This window comes from Eucalyptus grandis, chromosome 2, assembly GCF_016545825.1.
Source record: "Eucalyptus grandis isolate ANBG69807.140 chromosome 2, ASM1654582v1, whole genome shotgun sequence".
Classification (NCBI taxonomy): domain Eukaryota; kingdom Viridiplantae; phylum Streptophyta; class Magnoliopsida; order Myrtales; family Myrtaceae; genus Eucalyptus; species Eucalyptus grandis.
Genome location: NC_052613.1, coordinates 8,970,396 through 8,995,344, shown reverse-complemented (window position 1 = coordinate 8,995,344; position 24,949 = coordinate 8,970,396). Strand labels below are relative to the sequence as shown.

Genomic DNA, 24,949 nt, shown 5'->3' with positions numbered 1-24,949 from the left:
AAAAATTCAGATATTTTCATATTTTAGTTTATTCATTGTTTGATATGAACAACTTATCAATATATATGAATTTGACAATGTACAAAAGGACATCGTAAGAGGCTCTCATGATTCACTATTAAAGAAACTGCAAATGAATAATGGAGGTAACCTCCATCTATCAACTTATGACTATTGTAATATCTAGATTTTAAATAGCAAAAGAGCTTATTGAAACATTCTAGAGCCACAAGTTTGACTATGACAAGCAATGTACGTGGGTTACAACAATATCAACGAGTTATATTAGCCAACAAATACCAAATTTAGTAAGAGAGAGAAAACGTGATTATTTTTTTCGGTAAATGATAGAAAATGTGATTTTTTTTTTTTTTTTTTTTTTTTTTTGAGGAACCGGCTTGCAGTGATCGGCCGCGCCGAAACCCCCCCCTGGTGAACACTTAGCAGGAGGACCCATCACCCACGAAATACAATTAATACACCTACGCTCCCCCGAGTTTTGAACCCTTCACCTTTGGTGAGAATCGCAGGGCCTTATCCAAATGGCCACCACCGTAGCCGATGGTGAGAAAATGTGATTATTCATCCTTGCAATTTTGAAAAAATGTAGTTTTTTTGACTTTCTCACCACTTTCATGAAACTTCAACATGAACCGCATAATTGTAGAGGAAGTTTCGACTTTCTTACTACTTATATTGACTTTCAACGGGAAATAGAGAGTTACAAAAGAGATTGAGCTTCGAGTCTCTTGTCTCTTTCGTGAAGCTTTGATGTGAATAAAAGAAAGGTGGAGGAGTCATGAATATTCAACATAAACCAAACATACAGAGAAGAAGCAGACAAAGAGGGTAGGTTTTTTTTTTTAGAAACCCATCACCTCTCATTTTTCGAGAAATAGAAAGATGGTTTTAAAGTTTGAATTTGTTCATTTAAAATTTGAATTCTTCTACTTAATTAATACTTGTTTTTTTTCCATTTTCTTTCTTTTTATTCCCTTTCATCATTCCTAAATAAGAATTTTTAAATAATAAACTATACTAATATACATCAAAATAATAATAAATATAGATAATATATACAGGTATATATGTACATAATATATATTATATAGTAGAAAGAAATTCAAATATTTAAATAAAAATAGGAATAATTATAAATGAAAATTATATTTTAATTTTTGATCTTATATTAGAATTCAAATATTATTTGTATATAATTATTATTTTAGTTATACTAATTGAGAAATTTGTTATTCGAGAAAAATAATTTTTATACCATGAATATAAGAAATCTTATCTACCTTTATCTTACGTACTTTATAAAATAATTTTATTTAGCTTATATACTTCTTATATTCAACTTTACCCTCTTTCGGATAGAAACCAAATACTGAATATGATAAAATTATCTTATTATGACTTTTGTCCCGACTACCAACGGTGAGTCTATGAGTTTAGTTCCTTCCGTGCATTTGCTTTCGATTTCCCGTAGTTGGTGCTAAAGTTGTCTCTACTCAAATCCCCTCCCTCCTGTTCAAAAAAAAAAAAAAATCCCCTCCCTCGAATCTCAAGATCTTCCTGTTAAGTACCACTCTGACTAGATGGGTCGAGAGGTCCAGTGACAAGGGGGATCAGGATAGTACTATGAACAAAATCAGGTTTAATTTAAAAACAATAAAAGATCTAGCCGAACGAACAAAAGGAAGATCCACTCTTTTATCGGAGTGAAGCTTACCCTGATTAATCCACAAGGATCCGATTCTCGCAAGAGCAAAAGATGCCAAACTCGGACCGCATCACGGCGAGGATCCTTAAGTTGATTAACAAGAAGTCTATAAACAAGTTGAATCAAGAGATGATCTGCAAAGAAGTTGCACTCATGCCCTTGCTCATTTATTACTCTTTGCTCGGATGTTCCTGTCTCGCTGAAATTGAATCGATGATGAAATATCATTTGATATATCCAAAAAGATATTTCACAAAAATTGAATTCATGATGAAATATCTTTAAAATATATATGGATTGATGTATGAATTGACAAAGGTTATAAAGGGTCCTTTGATGATATTGACACATAAATTTTGGCGACCCAATTAGTTATTATTGCATAGAAAAAACAGAAATCAACTCCAACCCCTAAACAAAAAAAAAATTATTAAATTGCATGCAAATATTAGTAGTTTTCTTTTTATAGTAATAGACTCATATAGTTGCATTTAAATTGGACCGATGAGGGTTGGATTGAACTTAATTTAACTAGGCCCACATTGAAAAGAAATTCGGCCAAGCTCATTGAGAATTACAGTGCATTTGATAACATTTTTAATTCCATGAACAATTTCAGTTCATAAATAGGTTTTTCTATTTCCATTCTCAGAAACAATGAAATACTTTTTTTGTACTTCTTATGTATGTTCTAAATCTATTTTTTGACAACTTTTCTACTTCAGGAAATATAAAAATTCACTGACGTTACCAAATGAATTTTTTTTTTCTTTTCTGTTATAGGAAAAAAAACAGAAAAATAGAATAATTACCAAATAGATCCTCAATAGCTGAAAATTGCAAATGCCAAGTTGGAAACTGTTGAGGGAGAGAATGATTAATTTGGATATTATCATAAATAGATTTGATATCATCCCAGACTATATAAGATATAGAATATCGTTTTTTGAATCCAAATAGGAAAGAAGGGTTTTTGGGGATTCTTGCAAGACAACCCTAAACCCAACGTTACAAAAGGGTCTCTCCCCCTTTGGGGCCTCGCTCTCGGCCGACCTCACTACAGGGGAAATACAAACTCAGATGGCTATAATAAAGAGAGAGAGGTACCTTTGGGAGAGCTTCACAATAGACAAAACTACAAAGGAGAGAGGGAGCACGTAAAAGAGGATGCACGCCTCCAACCATGAACGTGAAATTTGGAGGTACCTGGCGAGAGGCATCCAGAAAAGACAACAGGAAGGTTGTCCCCTCTTCTTCGTCGCGATAGAATTTTCCGACGGGCACGTGTTGTCGCTCTAGTTGTTCCCTATCTCCAGCATTGCTGCAACTCCGTCCACAAGCGCTCCACTAGTCCCTGGCGACATTGGGACGTCCTGCCTGTTGCAGTCCAATAACGTCACCATCTCTTTCAGCAACAGCGGCGCTCCGCCTCCGTTAACTCAGTCCCTCACCACCATCTTCGTTGCCGTGCGGCGAGCCTCTTTGTCAACCGCCACCAATCCGTGAATGTCTTCAATTGTGATCAACAACTTGAGAGATCGACGTCCTTCACCACTCAGTCGCACTTCTTGGAACACGACCAATCCAAGTCGAGAAGCCAGCACCGGCGTCCTTAGCTAAGACCAGCACTGAGCCACCACTATCCACAAGCCGAGTACACACAGCCAGTCGAGGTTCCACGGCCACCTGCCAGCTGTCGGTCCAAGTTTGGAAACTCAATATTTGAATAGGTAGTTATCCTTCCAATATTCGAATATTCGATTTTGTTATCTATTTTGAATTATTGTGATCTAACTTTGCATCTTTTGAGATTATACTCATATCCAAATTTGAATGGATTGAATTATTCTACATCTGTCTTTTGCGATCAAATGTTTATCTCTTGCTATTGATGGTTACTTTGTTTGATTTATTTCCTATTTTAAAATACCCAAAAGATGGTATGGTAGTTTATGATAGATTTTATAGATAACTTGCATAATTAGATAGCGTGGAATGTTATGATAGAATTTCAAATAAATTTGAGTTTATCTCAGATAAGATAAGGATTTATTCTCGATAATATTTCATGTTACCATAGATTCTAGAATAAGTTAGAATAGATTTAAATAAGATTTCCTTTTTAAAGTAGGGTAGTTTTGGGTTGAGTGCATCTTTAGATAGATTCTAGAAGATTAGGCTAAGTTTTCTATTTTATTTAGGATTTGACTTAATTTATTATCTAATTTGAATTAGATAATATCTTAATCTTGATTATTGATCTTTAGTGATTTTTTATTACGGATTTAATTAAAAAAATACCATAAGCCTCATCATATAATAGATTAGATTCCTCTCCTAGATAAAATTGTGTGTCTAAATATTGGCATTTATTCATTCCGAATTTTCAAAAAAATACAAAATGCGATATTCATGTCATATAGTTTACATGTTCATTTAGTTAGCTTGCATAACATATTGCTTATTTTTCATATAGAAAAAAGAAAACAAAAATAATTGATTGAAATTGCGTGATAATTAGATTTCATGTTTAGATTAAATATATAATTAGATTTCATATCCTTCTAATTTATTTATTGCTTTGATTATTGAGTATTATATTAATAGTTGTGCACCCACTATACATCTCAGATGTTAGTGGCAAAGTTAAAATTGATTCAAGTTGTATGCAAAACATTTTTTCATAAAAAAACAAAAAAAAATTCGAGAATGTTAGAGTAATTTAGCATAATCACATATCAGATAATCTCTTGTTCGAAGTAAGTAAATTTTTTTCCTATCCCTCTAATTATTTATTGCTTTGATTATTGAGTGTTACATTAATGATTGCGCACTCGCATGTACATCTTACATGTTAGTGGTAAAGTTAAAATTGATTCCAGCTGTATGCAAAACATTATTTCATAAAAGGAAAAAAAGCAATTGGAAGAATATTAAGTAATTTAGCATAATCAAGTATTGGATAATCTCTGGTTTGTAAAAATAAAGTAAATATTCAACACTTGGTTTTCTTAACCACCCACAAAAAATAGATTAGTGATAACTCATAAGTGAAAAATAAATTGAACCAAGCTCCGACTTGGATTGGATATGTACTTACTTACCATTCTAATTGCAAAATATATGTCGAGTCTTATACACATCATGGCATGCATTAAGCTTCTAACAACATTTACAATAAGGAGCACGTTTCATTTGTTCCTACTTTTGTAGAATCTTATGACACAATCTATGGCTCAGTCATTCACCTTTGGCAATAGAAATATCTATGGATTTATAGCCTTACTTATGGAACCGTTCAAGTATTTTGTTTATATACATCTCTTGCAAAAGAAATACGAAAAAGCCAAGATGAAATGTTGGATAAGAGTATGGTAAAGGACATCACTCTCAACGGAAGGTTGAGATAGAAGCGTCATCAGGAGGCAATAAAAATAGTGGACATTTGCATATAAGATCTGTGATATGTTTATCTTTAGAAGCGTCAAGCTTTAAATTTGCCTTATCTCACATCAAGATTTAAATTTGATTTTGCTTACCGATTTTTAGAGTTATTTGATTTGTTATTGTTCTTTATCCCCAAACTCCTATAAATATAGGACATTAGAAGCTTTGCCTCTCCGTCAATCTCCCTGGTCGAAGAATCTGCAGATGATTACTCTTCTCTTTTCTCTCGTTTGAAACTAAGAGCTGTCTATCTGTCTTTCTCGCTGATCTTGTCTCAAATGATGCAACTACAATCTTTCTTCAGATTCTTTGCTTTTCGTGAGGGCGAAGATTTGTAACATCTCAGCTTTGTGGATTTATCAAATTAGGTAAATTCTCCGACCGGGGAGGTTGATGGAGAGGCAAAGCTTCTAATGTCCTATATTTATAGGAGTTTGGGGATAATGAACAATAACAAATCAAATAACTCTAAAAATCAGTAAACAAAATCAAATTTAAATTTTGACATGAGATAAGGCAAATTTAAAGCTTGACACTTCTGGAGATAAACATATTACAGATCTGATATGCAAACGTCCACTCCTTTTATTACCTCCCGATGCCTCTTTCTCAATCTTCCGTTGAGAGTGATTTACCATACTCGTATCCAACACTTCATCTCAACTTTTATTCGTATCTCTTTTGCAAGAGATGTAAATAAGCAAAATACTTGAACGATTCCATATGTAAAGCTGTAAATCCATAGATACTCTTATTGCAAAAGGTGAACAACTAAACCATAGATTGTGTTCTAAGATTCTATGAAAATAGAAACAAATGAAAAGTGCTCCTTATTATAAACGTTGTTAGAAGCTTAATGTATGTCATGATGTGTATAAAACTTGACATTTATTTTACAGTTGAAATGGTAAGTAAGTACATATTCAATCCAATCAAGCACATTGGATAGCATCAGAAGACTCTTGAGGTATATGAAGAGTACTGCTGATTATACGTTGAGTTATCAAGGAAATGATTTGCAGCTTGAAGGCTTTTCGAATGCTGATTGAGGAGGAGATTTATATGAAATGAAATCTATTTCTAAATTTGTATTATTATTGAATAATGGTGTTATATCTTGGAGCAGTAAGAAACAAATATATATAGTCTTATCCATGCTAAAAGCCGAATTTGTGGCATTATCAATAGTGGTACAATATTGTTAACACCTAATTTAAACTCATCTTTTAGAAATAGAAGATAATCTTTGATTATAGAGGGAAATTTTGAAAACAATTTGAATTCAAAAAAATCAACAGTTGTGTGATTTTAGAGCCACTTTTTTTTATGGAAAAGTTGAGTGAATATTGGGAAATCTTCACTTGTTTGTTGAATTTTCCCTCTATAAATAGAGAGTGCGAAGCCTTAAATGGGGGAGGGCTTCTCTTTGTCTTTCGTCGAAGGAAAAAATAGAAAAGTGAAAAGAGAGAAAAATGAAGGAAAGCTTCGGTTCTTTGGGGAGAGGGAAAGTGTGCAGAGAAGCAGAGGGAAAGGGACGTGAGAGAGAGAGAGAGAGAGAAAAAAAAAAAAAAAAAAAGGGAGCTAATGTTCGTCTTCCCCGCGGAGCCTCCAGCGATCACTGCTGCCCATGTCGCCTGCACCACAGCAATCGGCCGTTGTCCCTCTGCCGGAACATCACGCTCGAATCAGCCACCGAGCCCCGACACCAGCCCGAAGCTCCACAAGCCACCGTCGCACTTGCCGTGCTCAACTCCAGATGCCACTCTTGCTGCGACCTAATGCCGAAGCAGCACCAACCTGCATCTGCTCCCCTTTGCCCGAGACCCGTGACCCACGAAGCCCGTGCCGCGACCTAATTCCCCGCTTGTCGAACCGCATCACCAATCCGCCTCGCCGCACCTCCATGAGCACTTACGCGCCTGCCGATTCGCCTCTGCAGCGTCTCCATGATCCACCACCGCGCACCTCTACCCCCTCTAACGCTGCAACAGCCACGAGTTTCCCTTGTTGCACTTCCACCCTTCGATCGATCGCACCAGCCTCGCCCGAAGCTCGACGCCGCCTCTGCTGGCCCCGCCTCTGCACACGCTAATTCAACCTATGAGATAATAGGTTTTTTTTTTAATTATTTTAATTCTTTATTTGTTGAATATCTTGATTGTGTAGATGTAAGGTTTATTTAATAATTACTTGTTTTGGAAAAACACTAAAAAAAATATAAAAAAATCAAAAAATCAAAATCTTGCATTAGAGCATGTAAGTTTATTTAATTAGAATTTGTTTATTAGTAAAATTATATCATATCTAGAACTTAGGTACTTAGGTCCATGCACATTTCATATTTAAGGTAATGCATTTTGATTTTTAAGATTCATATAGAATTAGGATAATTTTCTTTTAATAAAACCAAAACTAAAAAAGGAACAAAAAATGTTATTTAGGTTATATAGATTTCATAATGTGCACGCCGCATGTTGCACTTTAGTTAATGGGTCATAGGTTGTGACTCAGCATGGTAGAAGGGGGCAGAACTTTAATATTTTAATATTCCCATCGCATAGTTTTTTTTTAATAAAAAAAGCCAAAGGTTAGTATTGCATCATTATGTTGTTTTTCTTAATAAGAATTATTAAGTCATTAAAAAAAACACAAAAGTCATTTATTTGGTTAGTTAATAGGTTAGTTCATAATTAATCCCATTTCATGTCATCATTGTTAGTGTAGGTTGCATATGTGTAATAAAAAAATCATTAAAAAATCATAAAGAGAACATGCATATAGAATTACCACGTCATACATCACATATCATATAGCACATACATATTTAGGATTATGTGAATTAGATTGTACATATATGGTGATGGTTTAAGTTATGCCATATGAATTGCATCTCACGTGTCATTAAAGTAAAATTCATGCATATTAAGTTTAAATTAAGATTACATAAAATAAAAATTAGGTGTCGTCATTTAAAAAATCATGTTTAGGGTATACATTTTTATTAGCATTTTTGTAAGTTTTTTTTTTTTTTTTAGAGAATAGACCTTAATAAGATTGTAGTTTATAATTTCTTACAATCTATCACTTCAGTTTATTGAACATTATTTCATTGATTGTGCACCCGCGTGACCACCCTTTGCATGTTAGTAGTTTAGGTTAAAATTAATCAAGACTACATGCAAAATATTTTTGAAATTAAAATGACAAGGTACGGAAATGGCGTTAGACTTTTCTAGCGTAACCATATCCATGGACCTATTGAATCGCTGGTTCGCAAAAGTAAAGTATTCTCCATACTTTATTTGGGTTTCTAATCAACCCTAATTGGTTAGTGGCGGCTCCAAATCAAGTATAATTGCATGTTTAAATGAGTTAATTTCTTAGTACCAAGTCGCAATTGGTAGGACTTGGGAGGGTCCGTGCCAAATCTTCGAACTTAGTAATCCAATAGCCTTCTTTGAGTAATCCATCATTGGGAAGGTTGCGACAGCTTAGCGACTCTACTGGAGACAGAGTTAAAACTCATAGTGGACATAGACCTATTTCTTTTTTTCTTTTTTAAATATTTTGTTTGGCAGTGAGGATACCAGATACGTCCTTAATTTAAGTGTTAAATGTTCTTGTAAATAGGAGATATAAGAGAAGTAGTCTTTACTAACCCTTGTCTTGCAGGTTGGAGTTAACGATGAATTGAATTTAAAGTATAGAAGTGTTGTTTGCATTTAAACTGTTGTGTATGTTTTATTGTTTTAGCACTACATTATTGCAAACACAACCTACTGCCAGACCTGAGTTGTGATAGGATTCTTAGGATGGTGTTGATAATGATACTTCCTCCAAAGCGAGACTGCTGTAGAGGTTGACCTTCTTTTCCCCAAAAGTTTTTCATGGTGTCGAATGTGTTTGTCCATATCTGCAAGACTGCGTGATTATAGTACATTCCATTCGACCAAGCCGGAGTTAGGGGGACATGACACATTACGCGAGACTGCAGCGGTCAAATCATCTTCTTAACTCCACTTTGTTAAGCCGTTTAGGTAGAAATCGAGCTTCACATTTCATGCGTGTGTCTATGTGATTGTCCTCCCTTCCCAGTGAAAATAAGTTGTTTAAATTCTCACTTCCGCAATTTACTTACGTATAATTTCGTTGGTCCATGACAATAGGTTTCATCGTCAGTCTTATTTTATATAGGATAGAGAAAACTGATTTGCAATTCATTTCCACTCTTAAAAAAGAGCTTAGAATGTGGTTGGACCAGTTAGATCAAGAATGTCATAGATATGTGAAAGCCAGGATCACTCGACTTCTCTCGTTGTTAGAGATCAACACCCACGCTGGTATTATATAGGCATTGCTTCACTTCTGGTGTCCACAAACTTCCACCTTCGTGTTTGGTGAGTTCAAACTAACTCCAACACTAGAAGAGTATAGTGTTGCCATTGGAATGCCCTTGGAAAAGGAACTTATTAGGCCGCCTATCGGTGTTGATTCTATTTATGAATTATCACAATTTTTAAAAATTGAGGCCGAAACGGTAAGAAAGGTTGTTAAAGCCAATTGCTATGCATGCCCATTTTCATTCTTTGAAGAGTGTTTTGCAAACCAACAAATGATTTCAAAAGTTAGGATTTTCATGTTAGCATTTTTTGAACTAATCGTTTTTCCTTATTAAAAAAAATGACATTAATCCTTCAATTTCATGGGTGGTTAATCGGGTTTGTGACGGGTTGAATTATGTCAATATGGTTTTAGCTAAAACATTTTTGTCATTAACCTGTTTCAAACAAAATGAGGAAGGGACAATGCGTGCCCTCCTTGAACTTTTACAAATATGGTTTTTCTCCCACATAAAAGGGTTTGGGCACCTTATGAAACAATTTATGATAGACGATTTTCGACACCCTATACAAAAATTTGCGGTCCTAAAACGTTTTTCCCCAAATAAACAGTACGCCCGTTGGATTAATTTCTTGAAAAATCCTAGTCCTAAGGCATTCCTATGGTATACTAAATGGTTTCGTATTGAGGAGACTCGTTTCTCTCACAAGCATGACGGACCAATCCCGTTGCTAAGCCTTTTCGGTGTTACTTCCTATTACCCACATAGGGTGGCCTGTCAGTACAAAACTCTTCGGGAGGTTCCACCATCTCTCAAGACAGATTTGTTCCAAGTTCGTTTCATTCGTAAGGATTATAACTACTTCAATGAGATCTTGATGGTCATTGCTGCTTGGAATGAATGCCACCCAGAGAAGATTTTGGTGCCCAAGAGACTGCAAGGCGAGGAGGAGATTTACCATGCATTGATGTTCTACATCCAGCAACACCGAATTCCTGTCGCCTGGCGTCCAGTGGTCCCTGATGTGACCGAGAAGCCTATTCAACGAGCACAAATTGAGCATCTTAAGCGGAAAGTGGAAATAATTGAAACTGAAAATAAGAAACTCCGCAAGGTGTTGGGTTCCCAAAAGCATATAAAATGAGATGTTTTGGTTTCTTAGTTCAAATTTAGAGATTTGAATTTCAATTCTTAGTTCATTGTTATAAAGTTTAGTTCAATATTTAAAATAAATTTTAAATAAAATCGGGCGATTAGGCCGTTGTCATGGGCCATTTTCCTATATTGTCATTAGTTCTTACATTATCTTTTTTACCCTTAGGTAACAACATGGCTCACCCAAGATCGCCAATCCGTACTCGTTTTAGGGCAACAATGGCTGATAACACCAAACAAATGCGTGTTGCTAAACAAGCTCGCGTCGCTGCCCTCGAATCAGAGATAAAGCAAGTCCTAAATGTTCTTGAGCAGCTCTTTAAATAAATCGATTCTCTCCAAGCAAACACTGCCCCACCAGCTCCGCAAGTTGAAGTGGTGTTACCACAACATGCTCCCATGGCCGATCCAAGAGATAAAGACAAAAATACATCCGTAGTTGGGCCATCTACCTTTGATGATCCCTCCGGGGTTAAAATTACTAACGCGCCTCAAATTGTTGTTGATGATGAGGTACAAGTGATACCTTCGGCTATACCGAAAACTGAGTAAGAAAAACACATGGCAAAAATCGAGGAGAAACTCAAGCAACTACATGGTTCATTTAACCAAGGCCCAACTTATCTCTCTCATTATGCAAAGATCAAGATACCAAAAAAGTTCAAAACCAGACTTTGAAAAATATGATGGCACTTCTTGCCCGAAGATCCATCTGCAGACTTATGTGGTCAGGATGACCCAATATGTTGATAACATCCCCTTGATGATTCAACAATTTCAAGCAAGCCTAACAAGACTAGCGCTTCAATGGTACATTATGAAGAAAATTAATCTGCTAAAGACTTAGGAGGATTTGACTAATGCCTTCTTCAAGCAATATAAGTATAATATTGATGTCACTCCATCTCGAGAGGATTTACTTCGCACTAAGAAGAAGATGACAGAATCTTTCAAAGCTTATGTCACGAGATGGAGGACCGTAACTGCTCAAATTACTCCGGAGCCGACAGAAAAAGAGCTAATGGATTTGTTCATGAAGACACTTCTGCCCAAATATCGAAATCGAATGTTGGGTTCGACTACTGAATCATTCAATCAGCTAATCCCTGTCGGCGAGCGAATTGAAGTAGCCTTGTGTGATGGATGGGCGTCTAATCAAACCAGCTCGTATAAGAGAGTCTCAACCAAGAAAGATAAAGAGCCTGTAGTGGAGGTTAATGCAGCTTATGTTCAACCACCTCGCCCTGTCTCAAACACTCAATAGAGAGGAGGACAATCATTCTTTGGCCAGCAGAAGAACTCTTCCAGGCATCAATTTACACCTCTTCCTAAGCCTTTGTCCAAGATCTTGCTAACCCTTTAAAAGAAAGGATTACTCGCTAAGGAGCCTAAGCGACCTAATTCCGAGTGTTTCCCCAACTATGACCCTTCCAAGACATGTGCTTACCATATGGGGGAGGTAAGGTATTCTGTTGATGATTGCTATACGTTGCGACACAAAATCCAAAATCTTTTGGATGCCAAGATAGTCTCATTCCGCAATGCACAACTGAACATTTAGAATAACCCACTTCCTGACCACTCAGAAGCTGTGAATGTCATTTTTAGTTTTGAGGCTGGTAGAAAGAAGAACTTGAAAGTGCATGTAGATGATGTTTATAATGGCTTAGTTCGAGTTAAATATTATTCAAATGCAGAAGAGCCCACCATGTTTCAGAAGATGCAAAGAGTTAAAACAATGTCCAAGAAGGGGATGATTGTTTACGCAGATCATACCAGCATAGTTTCGACTATCACTCCAATCGTTATTGATTTGGAGGGTGAGTTTTCTGATTTTGAATGAGTTTACTAGCTTGAATATTAAGGCTAACGATTCCCTAGCTCTTGACATGCCACCGTTGGAAGATGTGTCAGATGAAGCTGGATTAATCATTAACGATATGCCACCATCAAATGATTAAGAATTGATTCTCGATGTCATGCAACCCTATGCATATACGAATGATAAGGCAGTACCATGGTGTTATGATGCGGAGATAGATGTGGTCACTCGATCAAGACGCGCTTATGCTCAGACCAACTCACAACCTGTCAAGTCAGTCACTAATGAGGAGGCTAAAAAATTCTTAGCCGTAATTAAGGCAAGTGAGTATAACGTAGTGGACTAACTTCGTAAAATGTCGGCACAAGTCTCCATATTATAGTTGCTTTTGACATCGGAAAAACATCAAAAGTCCTTGATGAAAGTCCTTAACGAAGTACATGTCCCAGAGTCCATTGAACTTGAGAAGTTGGAGGAATTTGTGGGGGTCATTTTGTTAAACGATCAGATTGCTTTCTCAGATGATGAAATCCCATATGAAGGAAGAGGACACGGCAAAGCCCTTTATATCTCAGCCGAGTGTCGAAATACCTTAGTGTCCCACGTACTCGTTGATAATGGATCGGCTTTAAACATATGACATCTAGTAACTCTAAAGCGTCTTGGGTATGATTTGGGGAAATTTTGCACGGCTAAGACCTCTGTTCGAGCATTTGGCGGGACCAAAAAAGAAGCAATTGGGGAAGTTGATTTAGATTTGCAAATAGGGCCAAGCTATTTAATGCAGTTTTTCAGGTCCTTGACATACCTACAACATTCAACTTTTTGTTAGGTCGTCCATGGATTCATGCAGCAGGAGTAGTCCCTTCAAGTCTTCATCAGAAAGTGAAGTTTGTGACGAAATGGAAGCTTATTATAGTCCGAGGAGAGGATGAGTTCAAGATTTATCACGAGACGGTTATTCCTTATGTTGAAACAGATTGTAAAGAAGAATCCAGTTTTCAAGCATTTTAGTTGGTTTCGACCATTCACGTTTCTCAAGGCACTACCCTACCCACTCCAAAATTATCAAGGTCATCAATCATGGTAGGCAAGATCATGGTGGGGAGTGGCTTTACTCCAGGTAATGGTTTAGATCGACATGGTTATGGCACTCACCAACCAATTGAGGCTGAGCGGAATTCATATACGACTGGATTGGGCTATCATGGTAGAGGTGGACGATCTTGTAGAGGAAGAGGACGATGACGAATTGGTTTCACTATACCCCATATTAGGTCCACATTCCCGGGGCCTGCGAAGATGATGCATGAGGAAGAAGGGGCAATCGATACATGTGTTCAATACTCCAAGCCTCCAGATGCTGATATTGATATCGGATGGGTAGAGGTAGACAAGCCGGTTGCAGACACCATTCAATCCATTGGAAAATATGACGCACTCGAATGAATGACTGAATTGTTTGAAGAGAATTTAGTGTTTGCCATCGACGAAACTCGAGAGTAGGAGAATTTTAATTATTTACACAATTCTCTGCGCAGAAGTCTTTATTGCTTTCCCTATTTGCATGTTAGGATTTTCATTTCTAGGATTTCTCTCATTTTAATAATGTAATTTGCTTTTCATCCAATAAAATACATGAAGATTTTCATATTTTAAGGGCATGTTGAAGTACACCAAACTAACCCTGTGATGAAATCCTAACAAAAGAAAACGACAATGAGCTAATTTTGAAGGCCGAGCTTCTTCATGTTCTCTTTAAAAAAATTTCGAAATAAAATAATTTTTCAACATGCATCTAATTTATCATGTTTGTTTTTTTTAAGGGTTAATACCCTGAAAAACCCCAAACTGGTACACTTGCGACAAATTTACCCCAAACTATTTTTTTTACCATGAAAAACCCCAAACCGGTATACCTGTGACAAATTTACCCTGACTGACTATAAAAAAAAAAACCATAAACTGGTACATTTATGACAAATTTAACCCAAAATAATTTATTTGACTGCAAAAAAAAAAAAAAAACCCCCAAAATAGTAAATTTGTAACAAATATACCCTATGCTAAATTGGATTAATACCACAAAAAAAAATCACAAAAATTGTAAACGGTGACAAACGAAGTGTAAAATCCTAAATTGGTATACCGGTCAACTGTCACGTGTCATTTAACTTAATAATTTGAGCATAAAATTTAATGAAAACTAACAGAGGGTAAATTTGTCACAAGTGTACCAGTTTGGGGTAAATTTGTCAAAGATATACCAGTTTTGGGTTTTTGGTGGTCAAAAAAATAGTTTTTGGTAAATTTGTCACAAGTGTGCCAGCTTTGGGTTTTTCAAGATATTAACCCTTTTTTTAATTATCTACTTTATGTTTCAAGTGCAACCCTGGGCATATTTGCTTTAATGAAGATGAAGTGATAAATCCAAGTTATGAGGAGCAAGATGATTCAACGGATATTCAACGTAGTTGGGAGCAACAAGAAAGTTTGAAGCCAATCACTGCTGGGTAAACTGTCACCATAAATCTTAGTGACATAGAAGACACCACGAAGGTTAAAATTGGGGCAGACTTGACCAAATCCGAAGCTCAACGCTTGACCCAGTTGCTGAAGGAATACTAGGATATCTTTGCCTGGTCTTATGCTAACATGCCAGGTCTAGATTCATCCATTATTGAACATTGTCTCCTAGCTAATCCCGATATACCTCCCAAGAAGCAAAAATTAGGAAGAATTAAGCCAGAACTTTCCAAGAAAATAGAGGAGGAAGTCATGAAACTCCTTGATGTGAAATTCATCGAGGTATCACAGTATCCAGAGTGGATAGTAAACATAGTGCCAGTACTGAAAAAAGATGGTCGCATTAGAGTTTGCATCGACTATAGAGATTTGAACAAAGCCAACCCCAAAGATGATTTCCCGCTGCCTCACATTGATGTTCTCGTGGATAGTACTGCTAGCTTTGAGCTCTTTTCTTTTATGGATGGATTTTCAGGATATAACCAAATCAGGATGAATGAAAAGGACAAAGAGAAAATGGCATTCATCACCCCATGGGGAACTTTTTGCTATAGGGTCATGCCTTTTGGCCTTAAGAATGCTGGGGCAACATATTAACGGGCTATGGTAACACTTTTTCCATGATACGATGCACAAATAGATGGAAACTTATGAGGATGATATGATTGCCAAAACCCAACCAGGAGAAGATCATGTTAAGACTTTACATAAGTTATTTAAACGACTTCGTGAGTTTAAGTTACGTCTTAATCCATCAAAGTGTGTGTTTGGAGCAACTTCTGGCAAACTATTGGGTTTCATAGTCAGTAGTATAGGTATTGAGATTGATCCCTCAAAAGTCAAAGCAATTTGTGATTTCCGCCCTCCAACCATGGTGAAAAAAGTCCGAAGCCTTTTAGGGAGGTTAAACTATATAGCTCGATTCATCTGCCAACTCTCTGAAACTGCTAAGCCTTTCTTCAAGCTTCTTAAGAAGAATGCCAAGTTAAATGGGATGATAAATGCCAGTAAGCATTTGAAGAGTTAAAGCAATACTTGATAAATCCGCCAATACTCGTTCCTCCTACACCAGGGCAACCTTTAATTCTCTATCTCACAATTAATAGAGAGTCATTGGGAGCAATGTTGGCTCAAAAAAGATCGGCAGATGGAAAGGAATGTGCCATTTACTACTTAAGCAAGAAGTTCTCAACAACAGAAATGAACTACTCTAATGTTGAGAAGACGTGTGCTGCTTTAGTATGGGTTTTACACAAACTGTGGCAATACACCTTGCATTACCATACATTTCTAGTCTGTGAGAATGACCCCATCACGTACTTGTTAGAACAACCAACTTTGGTGAGGAAATTAACAAAATGGCAAATCCTGATTTCCAAGTTTGACGTGCAAAGTGTACCACAAAAATTAGTTAAAGGTCAAGTAATTGTGGACATGTTAGCAAACAGCACTATGAGGATGCAGGATGAAGACAAATATGATTCCCTGGATGATCGCATTTTGACAATGGAAAAGGAGTTGTGGACTATGTTCTTCAACGGCGCAACTAACCTATCTGGGTGTGGTACCGGAGCAATTCTAATTTCTCTCAATGGTCAACACTATCCTATAGCTGCAAAGTTAGTATTTACTTGCACCAACAACATAACTGAATATGAAGCGTGCATTCTCGGCCTACGGGCGGCCATTGAAATGGAGGTTAGCAAGTTAAAGATGTTTAGTGATTCCGCACTTATTATCCTTTAGACTGTTGGAAAATGGAGGACTAGAGATGCCAAACTAGTCCCTTACAGTGATTATCTAGAAGACCTTGTAAAGGAGTTTGACAAAATATCATTTGAATACTTGTCAAGGTCCCATAATCAGTTTGCAGATGCACTTGCAACTTTGTCATCTATGCTCAAAGTTACAGAAGGATTAGAAATTGAACCTTTAAAAATGGAAGTGCTTGCAAAGCCAGCTTATTGCATGGTAGTAACAGAAGAACCGGACGAAAAACCATGGTACTACGACATCATGACCTATATTCAAAAGCAAGAGTTCTCATAAGGTAGCAACCCAGTTGACCGGAAACATCTTATGAAACTCGCCTCCAAGTTCTTTATTAGTGGGGATACTTTATACAAACGATCCTTCGACTCCGTCCTACTTAGATGTGTCAATGCTAAGGAAGCCACTCAGTTGATGGAATAAATACATGAAAGAGTGTGTGGTCCTCACATGAGCGGCCACATGTTAGCAAAGAAGACTATAAGACTAGATTACTTCTGGTTGACCTTGGAGACTGATTGCATTCAACATGTCTGGAGTTGTCACCGTTGTCAAATTTATGGAGACAAGATAAATGTTCCTCAAAATGAGCTGCATCAACTGTCGGAATCATGGCCTTTTTCAATGTGAGGCATCGATATAATCGGCCCAATTAATTAGAGGTGATCGGTTCCCGGTTCGGTCCGGTTCCCACTTCTCTAGACCGTGGACCGGACCAACCGGTCCGGTCCAGTCCGGTCCGGTTCCAATGAACCATCACATGTTTTCATTTCATTTAACAAAAAAATAAATAGTAATTACTAGTAAAGTAATGCACGAGATTATGATCCGGTCAAATTTTTTTACTCACTTTGTGACCAACAAAGCGACACCCTATTAAATTAAAAACGTCAACTTTGTGGAAACAAAAATTAAAATCCTGCATCATACCCTATGTCCTTGCATTGTTATGAAACAAAAAAATAAGCTAAAGATCCACACAATTTGAAATATCATAGAAGTTTTTCTTTCCAAACATATTTCACACACTCACTTTCATTCTCATGAACATAAATATTATTAGAGAGGCAAAAAACAAAAGAAAAACATAATCCGAACTCAACAAAAATTCAACACATAGTTTGGCCATTGTTCAATACCATTTATTAGTGGTCATAACTAATCTAGAACAAACCCTCCATGGAATAAAAAACAAAATCAAATTTCAAAATTAGCACAATAGATTCAACATTAAACTACCAAACTCCATACATCTTGCCGAATCACTCAATATTGCCGAATCACTCAATGTCGCATGGCTTGAGGGGAATAGATTCTTTGTCCAAGCAAGCAAAATATGATCAAATCCGAGAGCCCATAATTTGAAATATCAAAGAAGTTTTTCTTTCCAAACATATTTCACACACTCACCTTCATTCTTATGAAGTTTTTGGTACTTTTCCCCATAATTTTGTTCATCTAATTTCCAAGTTACAGCACCTCTACCAAGGATGAACACATATCAACTAATAGATTTTGTCTTATCTGAATCTGAGATCTAGTTGGTATTATTGTATCCTTCTAATATAGTTGGGAATTCACTATAAAACCCTGGAACAACACAATAGGAGCCATAGTACTTAAAAAGCTCTCTTCCCCCCCCTCCTTCCCCCTTTTCATCATGTAAATATTTTTCACTTGGATATGTGAAAATCAATGAGAATAAATGTGCCACGGGTTCATAAACAGAAGTAATTCATAGTGCTTATGTTATCACTACATCTAGATACCATCCAAAACCGATGATTAGGAATTGCTTAGATGAAAGAAAATTTATTATTCAATTCGCCTGGCACAACAATCCAAAGACATCAAGATTTTTCTGTAATTGTCCCCAAAGATTATTTTTCTTCAATCACATAGAAAATCATAGAGATGTCTTTCTTTTTCACTCTTATTAGAAGCATGTGAAAATAAATTCCAGATGCACCAAAACGATTGCAACGCTTCAATTCTAATAAATAGAACTCTAAAATTAATCACCTCAGCTATAACATTATGCTATTCTTAAATCATATAAGAAAAAAAAATTCACCAAAATCAAATAACAAAGAAAAGTACCAAAATAGTCATAAACCTTTTGTATCAGTACCAATTCAATTCTAAACTTTTTAATTCGACCAATTTAATCCTAAACATTTTCACATTGGTACCAATTCAGTCCATCCAGCTAATTTAAGCCGAAAATTGCTGATGTGGCCGCCGGCGATCTTATGTGGCACCACGTGGACAAATTTTATAATATTTTATATTTTTTTCAAATGTTTTAAATTTCTTTTTTTTTTTTTCTTTTTTTTTCTTTTTTTCTTTTCTCCTTAACCCTTGGCCGGCGAGGTTGCCGACAGGCCAACCATCGCCGGCCATAGGCCGATCGAGGCAAGGGGCCCCACGCCCTTGCTGGCCACCGGCGAGGGCCACCGAGCCCTTGCCGGCCACAAGCGAGGGCTTCGACCCCCGCCCAAATCCAAGAGAGGGCCGAAACCCTCGCCCGTTGGCTAGCGAGGGTGCAACAGCCCTCACTTGTGGTCAACGAAGGTGTCAGGCCCTCACCTAGATCCTGGTGAGGGCGAGGGCGCGGGGCCCCTTGCCCCAACCAGCCTGTGGCCGGCGATGGTTGGCCGGCCGGCGACCTCGTTGGCCAAGGGTTAAGAAGAAAAGAAATAAAATAATTTAAAAAATCTGAAAAGAAATATTAAAAATTATTAAATTTATCCACGTGGTGCCACATAAGACCGCCGGTGGCCACGTCAACAATTTCCAACTTAAATTAGCTGGATGGACTGAATTGGTACAAATGTAAAAATGTTTATGACTAAATTGGTCTAATTAAAAAGTTTAAAACTGAATCGGTACTGATACAAAATGTTTAGGATTATTTTGGTACTTTTTCCTCAAATAACATCATCAGAGGGGGGAAAATAAGCGAAAAGGAAAAAATTGTTAAGATCGGTGGCCATAGCACAACTCAGTCTACCCGCGAAAGACCACGAGCAAGGACCGACTAGTGATAATCGAAAGAATGAAATGTTGCACTTAGCTTATTCGTCTAAGGCAAAATCCTCTAAACAAGATGGACGCACTCCTGCAATCCTCATTGAGCATCATCGAAATTCACGAGACAACATCACTAGTTCTTTTCTCAGACAAATCATCGAACATCTGTCGCCCACACGCCGTTGCTCAGCCTCACCTTCACCTCACACAGATGCACGCCCAGGGTCGACGCATCACTTCTTGAGTTGCAACGTCACGGAATCATGTCGGGGTTGTAATAACGCTAGAAAATTATCCTTAAGGTTGTCGAAAATTCTGTTGGAGGAGATAAAAATAAGATCAATTGTCTAAGACATGCATGCGTGGTCATTAAGGATAATTTCAACCTTCGGCGCAATGGACTCTAGCAACTAATTTTATCAGGATACAACAAACCTTCATCTTTACCTTGCATTGAATAATAGAGGGAACATAAATAACAAATTTGTATGTAAAGCTTAACAGAAAAAGGAAAGAAAATGGATTTTCTTGTTTTGGTATATATTATTGGATTATGTTCGGAGTAACAATCTGGAGATGATTCTTTACCAAAAAAAAAAATAATCTGGAGATAAATAAAAGAGAGCTGTTTTTTTCCCCTTTATCAATTCTCGCATCAGATGGAAAACCGTTAAAAAACCGTTCCAATTTGATGGCAATCATAATCATTACAAATATCGTTACAGTTTGATTGCGACTGATTGAAACTATTACAAAAATTATTACAAAATAGCAATTCTCATGCTGTCATTTTATCAAAGACGTTACGAAAGCTGTCGAGAAATCCAACAGCATCTCTCTCGTTCACACCCATGCACTGGATCTCCATCTTTCCTTTTCGAAAGATCTATGGTAATGGACATAGATAATTTCTATTCAGAAGAAACGACATCGATGATGCCTCATGTAAGATATTTCTAGTTTCGACAAGCCTTCGACCTCGACTAAGTTTGACTCCTGCGAAATATGGACATCAGCTCCATTGAGTCTCCCTTTTTATTAAATTGAGATGGCTACTTTCAGTAATGAATCGGTACCTTTGATCCTCTCGTTCCCTCCATAAGTGGCGCCTCAAGTTGGCCACTTTCGTATTAACCATTGCATTAAATATTAGCCTTGTGATAAGTGACATCGATTAGATAGAAATTGGCAAAAGGGAAGAAGAGATGGAAAGGCAAAAGGGAGATCCCACCAACCCAACCCCAGTCACGCATGCGTCTAAATGAAAACCCTTTAATTGGTTTTTTTCTATAAACAACGGGAGACAGATGGGGGGCATTAGATTCCTTTTTATCATGATAAATATCTACCATTTGCAAGGACAAAAATGGAAAAAGAAAAAAAGAGCCAATGCAATGTCCAAGCAAAAGAGATCAAAATTTAAGATTGAGCAACGAAACATAACCGGTTCAAGCCACTTTAGATGAGAACCAGTTGAGTGCCCAAGTAAAAAAGTTTAGTAACCGGCCTTGACCAGTTCAGTTTCCTATTCTGAGCACTGAAACAATTTTAAACGGACCTTTAACTGGTCTCTTAATTGAAAATTTTGCAAAAATCAATAAAATTGAGCATTTCTTCATGATGTCCTCGTGAAGAATGTTTGTTAAAAAAAATTGCATATGATAGGCCGTTTTCAGGTCAATGCTGAGTTGATCGGTTCGATTTCAAATTTCAAAAATTAAGAACAAATTCTGGGAAGAATGGTTCGAAGTTCCCTATCTAAAACAAATCGGAACTGATATCTCTGTAGTCAGAAATGGTCAAATCGCCGGCATGGAGTAACCATAGAGAACTAGAGAAGGGACTGGGCGGACAGCTGGTCCTTTTTTTGTGCATGCTTGGCTTAAATGACCAATCCCCCTTTAAAAAGTGAAAAAAAAAAAAAAAAGACAAGGAAAATTTCGTGCATTTTTCAACCAGGTGGAACTGAAAGGGAAACGCACGCTCGCAATTACTCCTGGTCTCAGCCTCGTTTTTTTGCCTTGGGGAAGTGGCAAGAAACAGAGTCTTGCGCGAGGACCCAGTTCCAGTCCAGAGGAGGAGAGGCCAGAAAGGAGCAGAGCGTCGCGGGGGAACGCTCGGGAGCTCGAATCTTGGCTGTCCGAATCGCGGGTTTCGGCAATTGGGGAAGCTTCGAGGGGTTCTTCTTTTTCGAGTAAGGAGCGAAAGCTTTTTCTTTTTTTCCCATTTTCGGCGCGACCATTCTCCTCGATTCCGATATAAATAAGATCCGGTCCCCTGGCGTCTGTTGGTCTCTGTTGTGCTGTGGAAAATGAATCTTGGGAGAGGAAAATTCGAGTCTTGTGGGGTGACGGGTCGGGTTTGCGTTTCTTGATTCGCGAGCGGGCGTGGTTTTTTTTATCGTGTTCCGGTATGTTTTCGCCTCGCAAGGTGTCGGATTTCTCGAGCCGAGGGAGGAAGGAGCCGGGCCGAGATCAAGAAACGTGGGATTTATGTCGTCTGGGTTTGATCTGGTTGCTGGAGCTCTGACGCGGCTCTGTTTCTGTACTCTGCTTCTCCGGTCGGTCACGTGCTCCGCCCGGTGCATGCAACATCGGTCGCTTGATCGGAGCGTCGGACCGTGTAATTCCGCCTCGTTCCATGTGATTGAAGTCGAAAAGGTTGGTGGGCTCTCTGTTTCTCCCGTCTTTATCGGTTAAATTCGGCGTTTTTGTCTGCTGATTTTCAGCGGGGTTTTAAATGGGTTTTAGGTTTTCTTGATAGACGAACTGTTGTTCTTTCACAGAATGAGTAGTTCCATGATTCTGTCTGCTCATTTCTTTCTTGTTGGTTCCACTTTTTGTTTGCCTTGTGATCTGTACTGAGGTTCTTGATGGGTTTTAAGTTTTCTTGGCAGATGAACTGGTTTTTCACAGAATGATTAGTTCCATGATTCTATCTGCTCATTTCTTTCTTGTTGGTTCAACTTTGTGTTTGCCTTGTGATCTGTACTGAGGTTTTTGATGGGTTTTAGGTTTTCTTGATTATTTGTTGTTTCTACTACATAATTTGTGCAGGCTTGCCTTGGATCACAGTGTTCAGGGGCTCATTATCAAACGGGCAGAAGTTTGATTTTAAATTCTGGGAACTTGGTGTGACTGGATTTGGAGTTGAAACTTAGGATAGCCCGAGGAACTCAAGAATTCATTTATTTCTGATCTTCTTTTTTGTACTCTAGGTAAACTTGATTCATAGCCCATTGAATCTTTCAGGCAAGTGAAGATGCCTCGTATTGATAGGAGATTGTGGCACCCGATCACGAGTTGCAAGAAAGTTAAGGGGAAGCGACCGGGCGATGAGAAAAATCTCGAACATGTGAGGAGAATCCGTGTAATGTATAACGACCCTGATGCGACTGATTCTTCCAGCAGCGATGATGAGGGCATGTACATTGCTGAGGGGGGCATGTTTAAGCAGAATAAGCAGGTCATCAAGGAGATAGTCATTCCTGTCAACTCACATAAATCATCGGGTGAGGGATGTTCCCGCGCAAATAACGGTAGCCAGAAGTATATTAGCATAAGCAAGAAGTTTGGTTGCGCTGCTTCTGCACGTCAAGAAAAGAACAACGTGCCGCCAACTCCTTCCGAATATAGAGGAGTGAGGCGGAGGCCGTGGGGGAAATATGCAGCCGAGATTCGAGACCCTATCAGGAAAGTCCGCGTGTGGCTTGGGACTTTTAATACTGCAGAAGAGGCTGCGCTAGCTTACCAAAGAAAGAAGCTTGAATTCGACGCCCTCTCTGTACCGGGGAAGAACAACACTACTTGCCAACACTTGACTGGTCCTGCTTTCTTGGTTCCATCCCCTTCATCCGTGCTCGATGTTCCTAGTTCTTCTTCATCAGGTAATCGCCATGAAGTATCAGCCCTAGAACAACGTGGCAAAGACAAGGTGCAGATATTTGGCAATGCGAGATCAGAGCCACACTTAGATGATGATTCATGCATCCAGGAGTTTTTACTAGAACCAGTACCATCAATGTCAATCACTGAGGAGTTTTATTGCGCCGAGGAGTTTTATTGTGGCGGCTTGGACAAGAATTTGCTGCTCCAGGATGAATCTGACGATGTTCTTCAGGATGGAATTGCAGGAACCGACGAGAATCTTGGCGAGGGCGAGTTTGGCGAGGCGAGTTTGGCGAGGACAAGATGCATGATCTTGCGAACATCGAGATCAATCTAGACAAGGAGGAGCTTGCTTGGATTGACGAGGCTCTGAATTTCCCGTCCTTGTAAGTTGTTGCAGATCAGAACCTCTGCTGCTTTCCTTTATGGCGATTTTGTAGAGCATATACCAAAGGAGATCTCGAGTCGGGGCAAGCTGTCGAACCCGATTCACCAATTCTACAAGACTTTCAGGTAGTGAAAATTTTGACAATCTAACTATAGATGGTATGTTATTTTTAAATGCATATGGATCTGGGAGAATAAATTTTCTGGAGTTACTGGTTTTGCCTGTTCTTGTTGCTGTGCCCTTAGGCATATTCATTTGCTAGTGCAATAAGCTTCTTGTGATGACAATTTCACAAGACAATATCTAAGTGAAAAATACATTTCTTTTATCATTGCAGTGTATGAAATTTACTTCTAGCCATCAAATGCATAGTGAAAAATGCACCGTTAGGTCAATCGACAGTATTTGTCGAATCGGAGATTCATTACGAAGTAGTGGATACATTCATTTGCGATTTAGGAGATTCTTGATTCATACTAATTGACATATGTCGCTAAGGTTCGAGTCGAATCGTACAATTCAATGACTATGATTTTGTGACTGTGTTTACTTACGGCGGAGATGACCGCTGGGCTGGGCTTCATCGGGCTGGGCTAAGGTTGGGCCGAACTTGTTGTCGAGCCTCATGCCGAGCTTGATGTGGATCCGGACCAAGCCAAGCGAGGCTTCAGAATCAATGATTCAGTCACAAGCCCACAATTAGTTTCGGGCCCATTGGGCTTGGACGGAATGGTAAGCCCATAATCAGATCTCTGTCTCCGGATGGTGATTAACCCATATTACCTTGCAAAACTCATATATTTTGTCAAGGCCGTTTGAGTCGACTGCCACTTTTAAACTTCATTTATTTCAC

General features: G+C 38.0%; 2 protein-coding genes across 5 annotated transcripts; both read left to right on the top strand.

Moving 5' to 3' along the window:
• Nucleotides 1-16,140: 16,140 nt before the first annotated feature.
• On the top strand, nt 16,141-17,067 carry LOC104434405. Its single transcript, XM_010047342.2, has 2 exons — nt 16,141-16,716; nt 16,765-17,067. The coding sequence occupies exons 1-2, from the start codon at nt 16,141-16,143 to the stop codon at nt 17,065-17,067; spliced, it is 879 nt and encodes a 292-aa protein (XP_010045644.2).
• Nucleotides 17,068-21,759: 4,692 nt separating this feature from the next.
• On the top strand, nt 21,760-24,427 carry LOC104421622 (ethylene-responsive transcription factor CRF1). Of its 4 annotated transcripts, XM_010033636.3 has the most exons (3): nt 21,789-22,015; nt 22,252-22,481; nt 22,878-24,427. In XM_010033636.3, exon 3 carries the CDS (start codon nt 23,083-23,085, stop codon nt 24,043-24,045), a length of 963 nt encoding a protein of 320 aa, XP_010031938.2. In that variant the 5' UTR covers nt 21,789-22,015; nt 22,252-22,481; nt 22,878-23,082; the 3' UTR covers nt 24,046-24,427. The 4 variants fall into 4 exon arrangements, with proteins under 4 accessions (XP_018723293.2, XP_010031938.2, XP_018723292.2 ...); XM_018867748.2 differs by lacking the exon at nt 22,252-22,481 and having other exon boundaries at nt 21,760-22,015; nt 23,073-24,427; XM_018867747.2 differs by having other exon boundaries at nt 21,789-22,481; nt 23,039-24,427.
• The last annotated feature ends 522 nt before the right edge of the window (nt 24,428-24,949 follow it).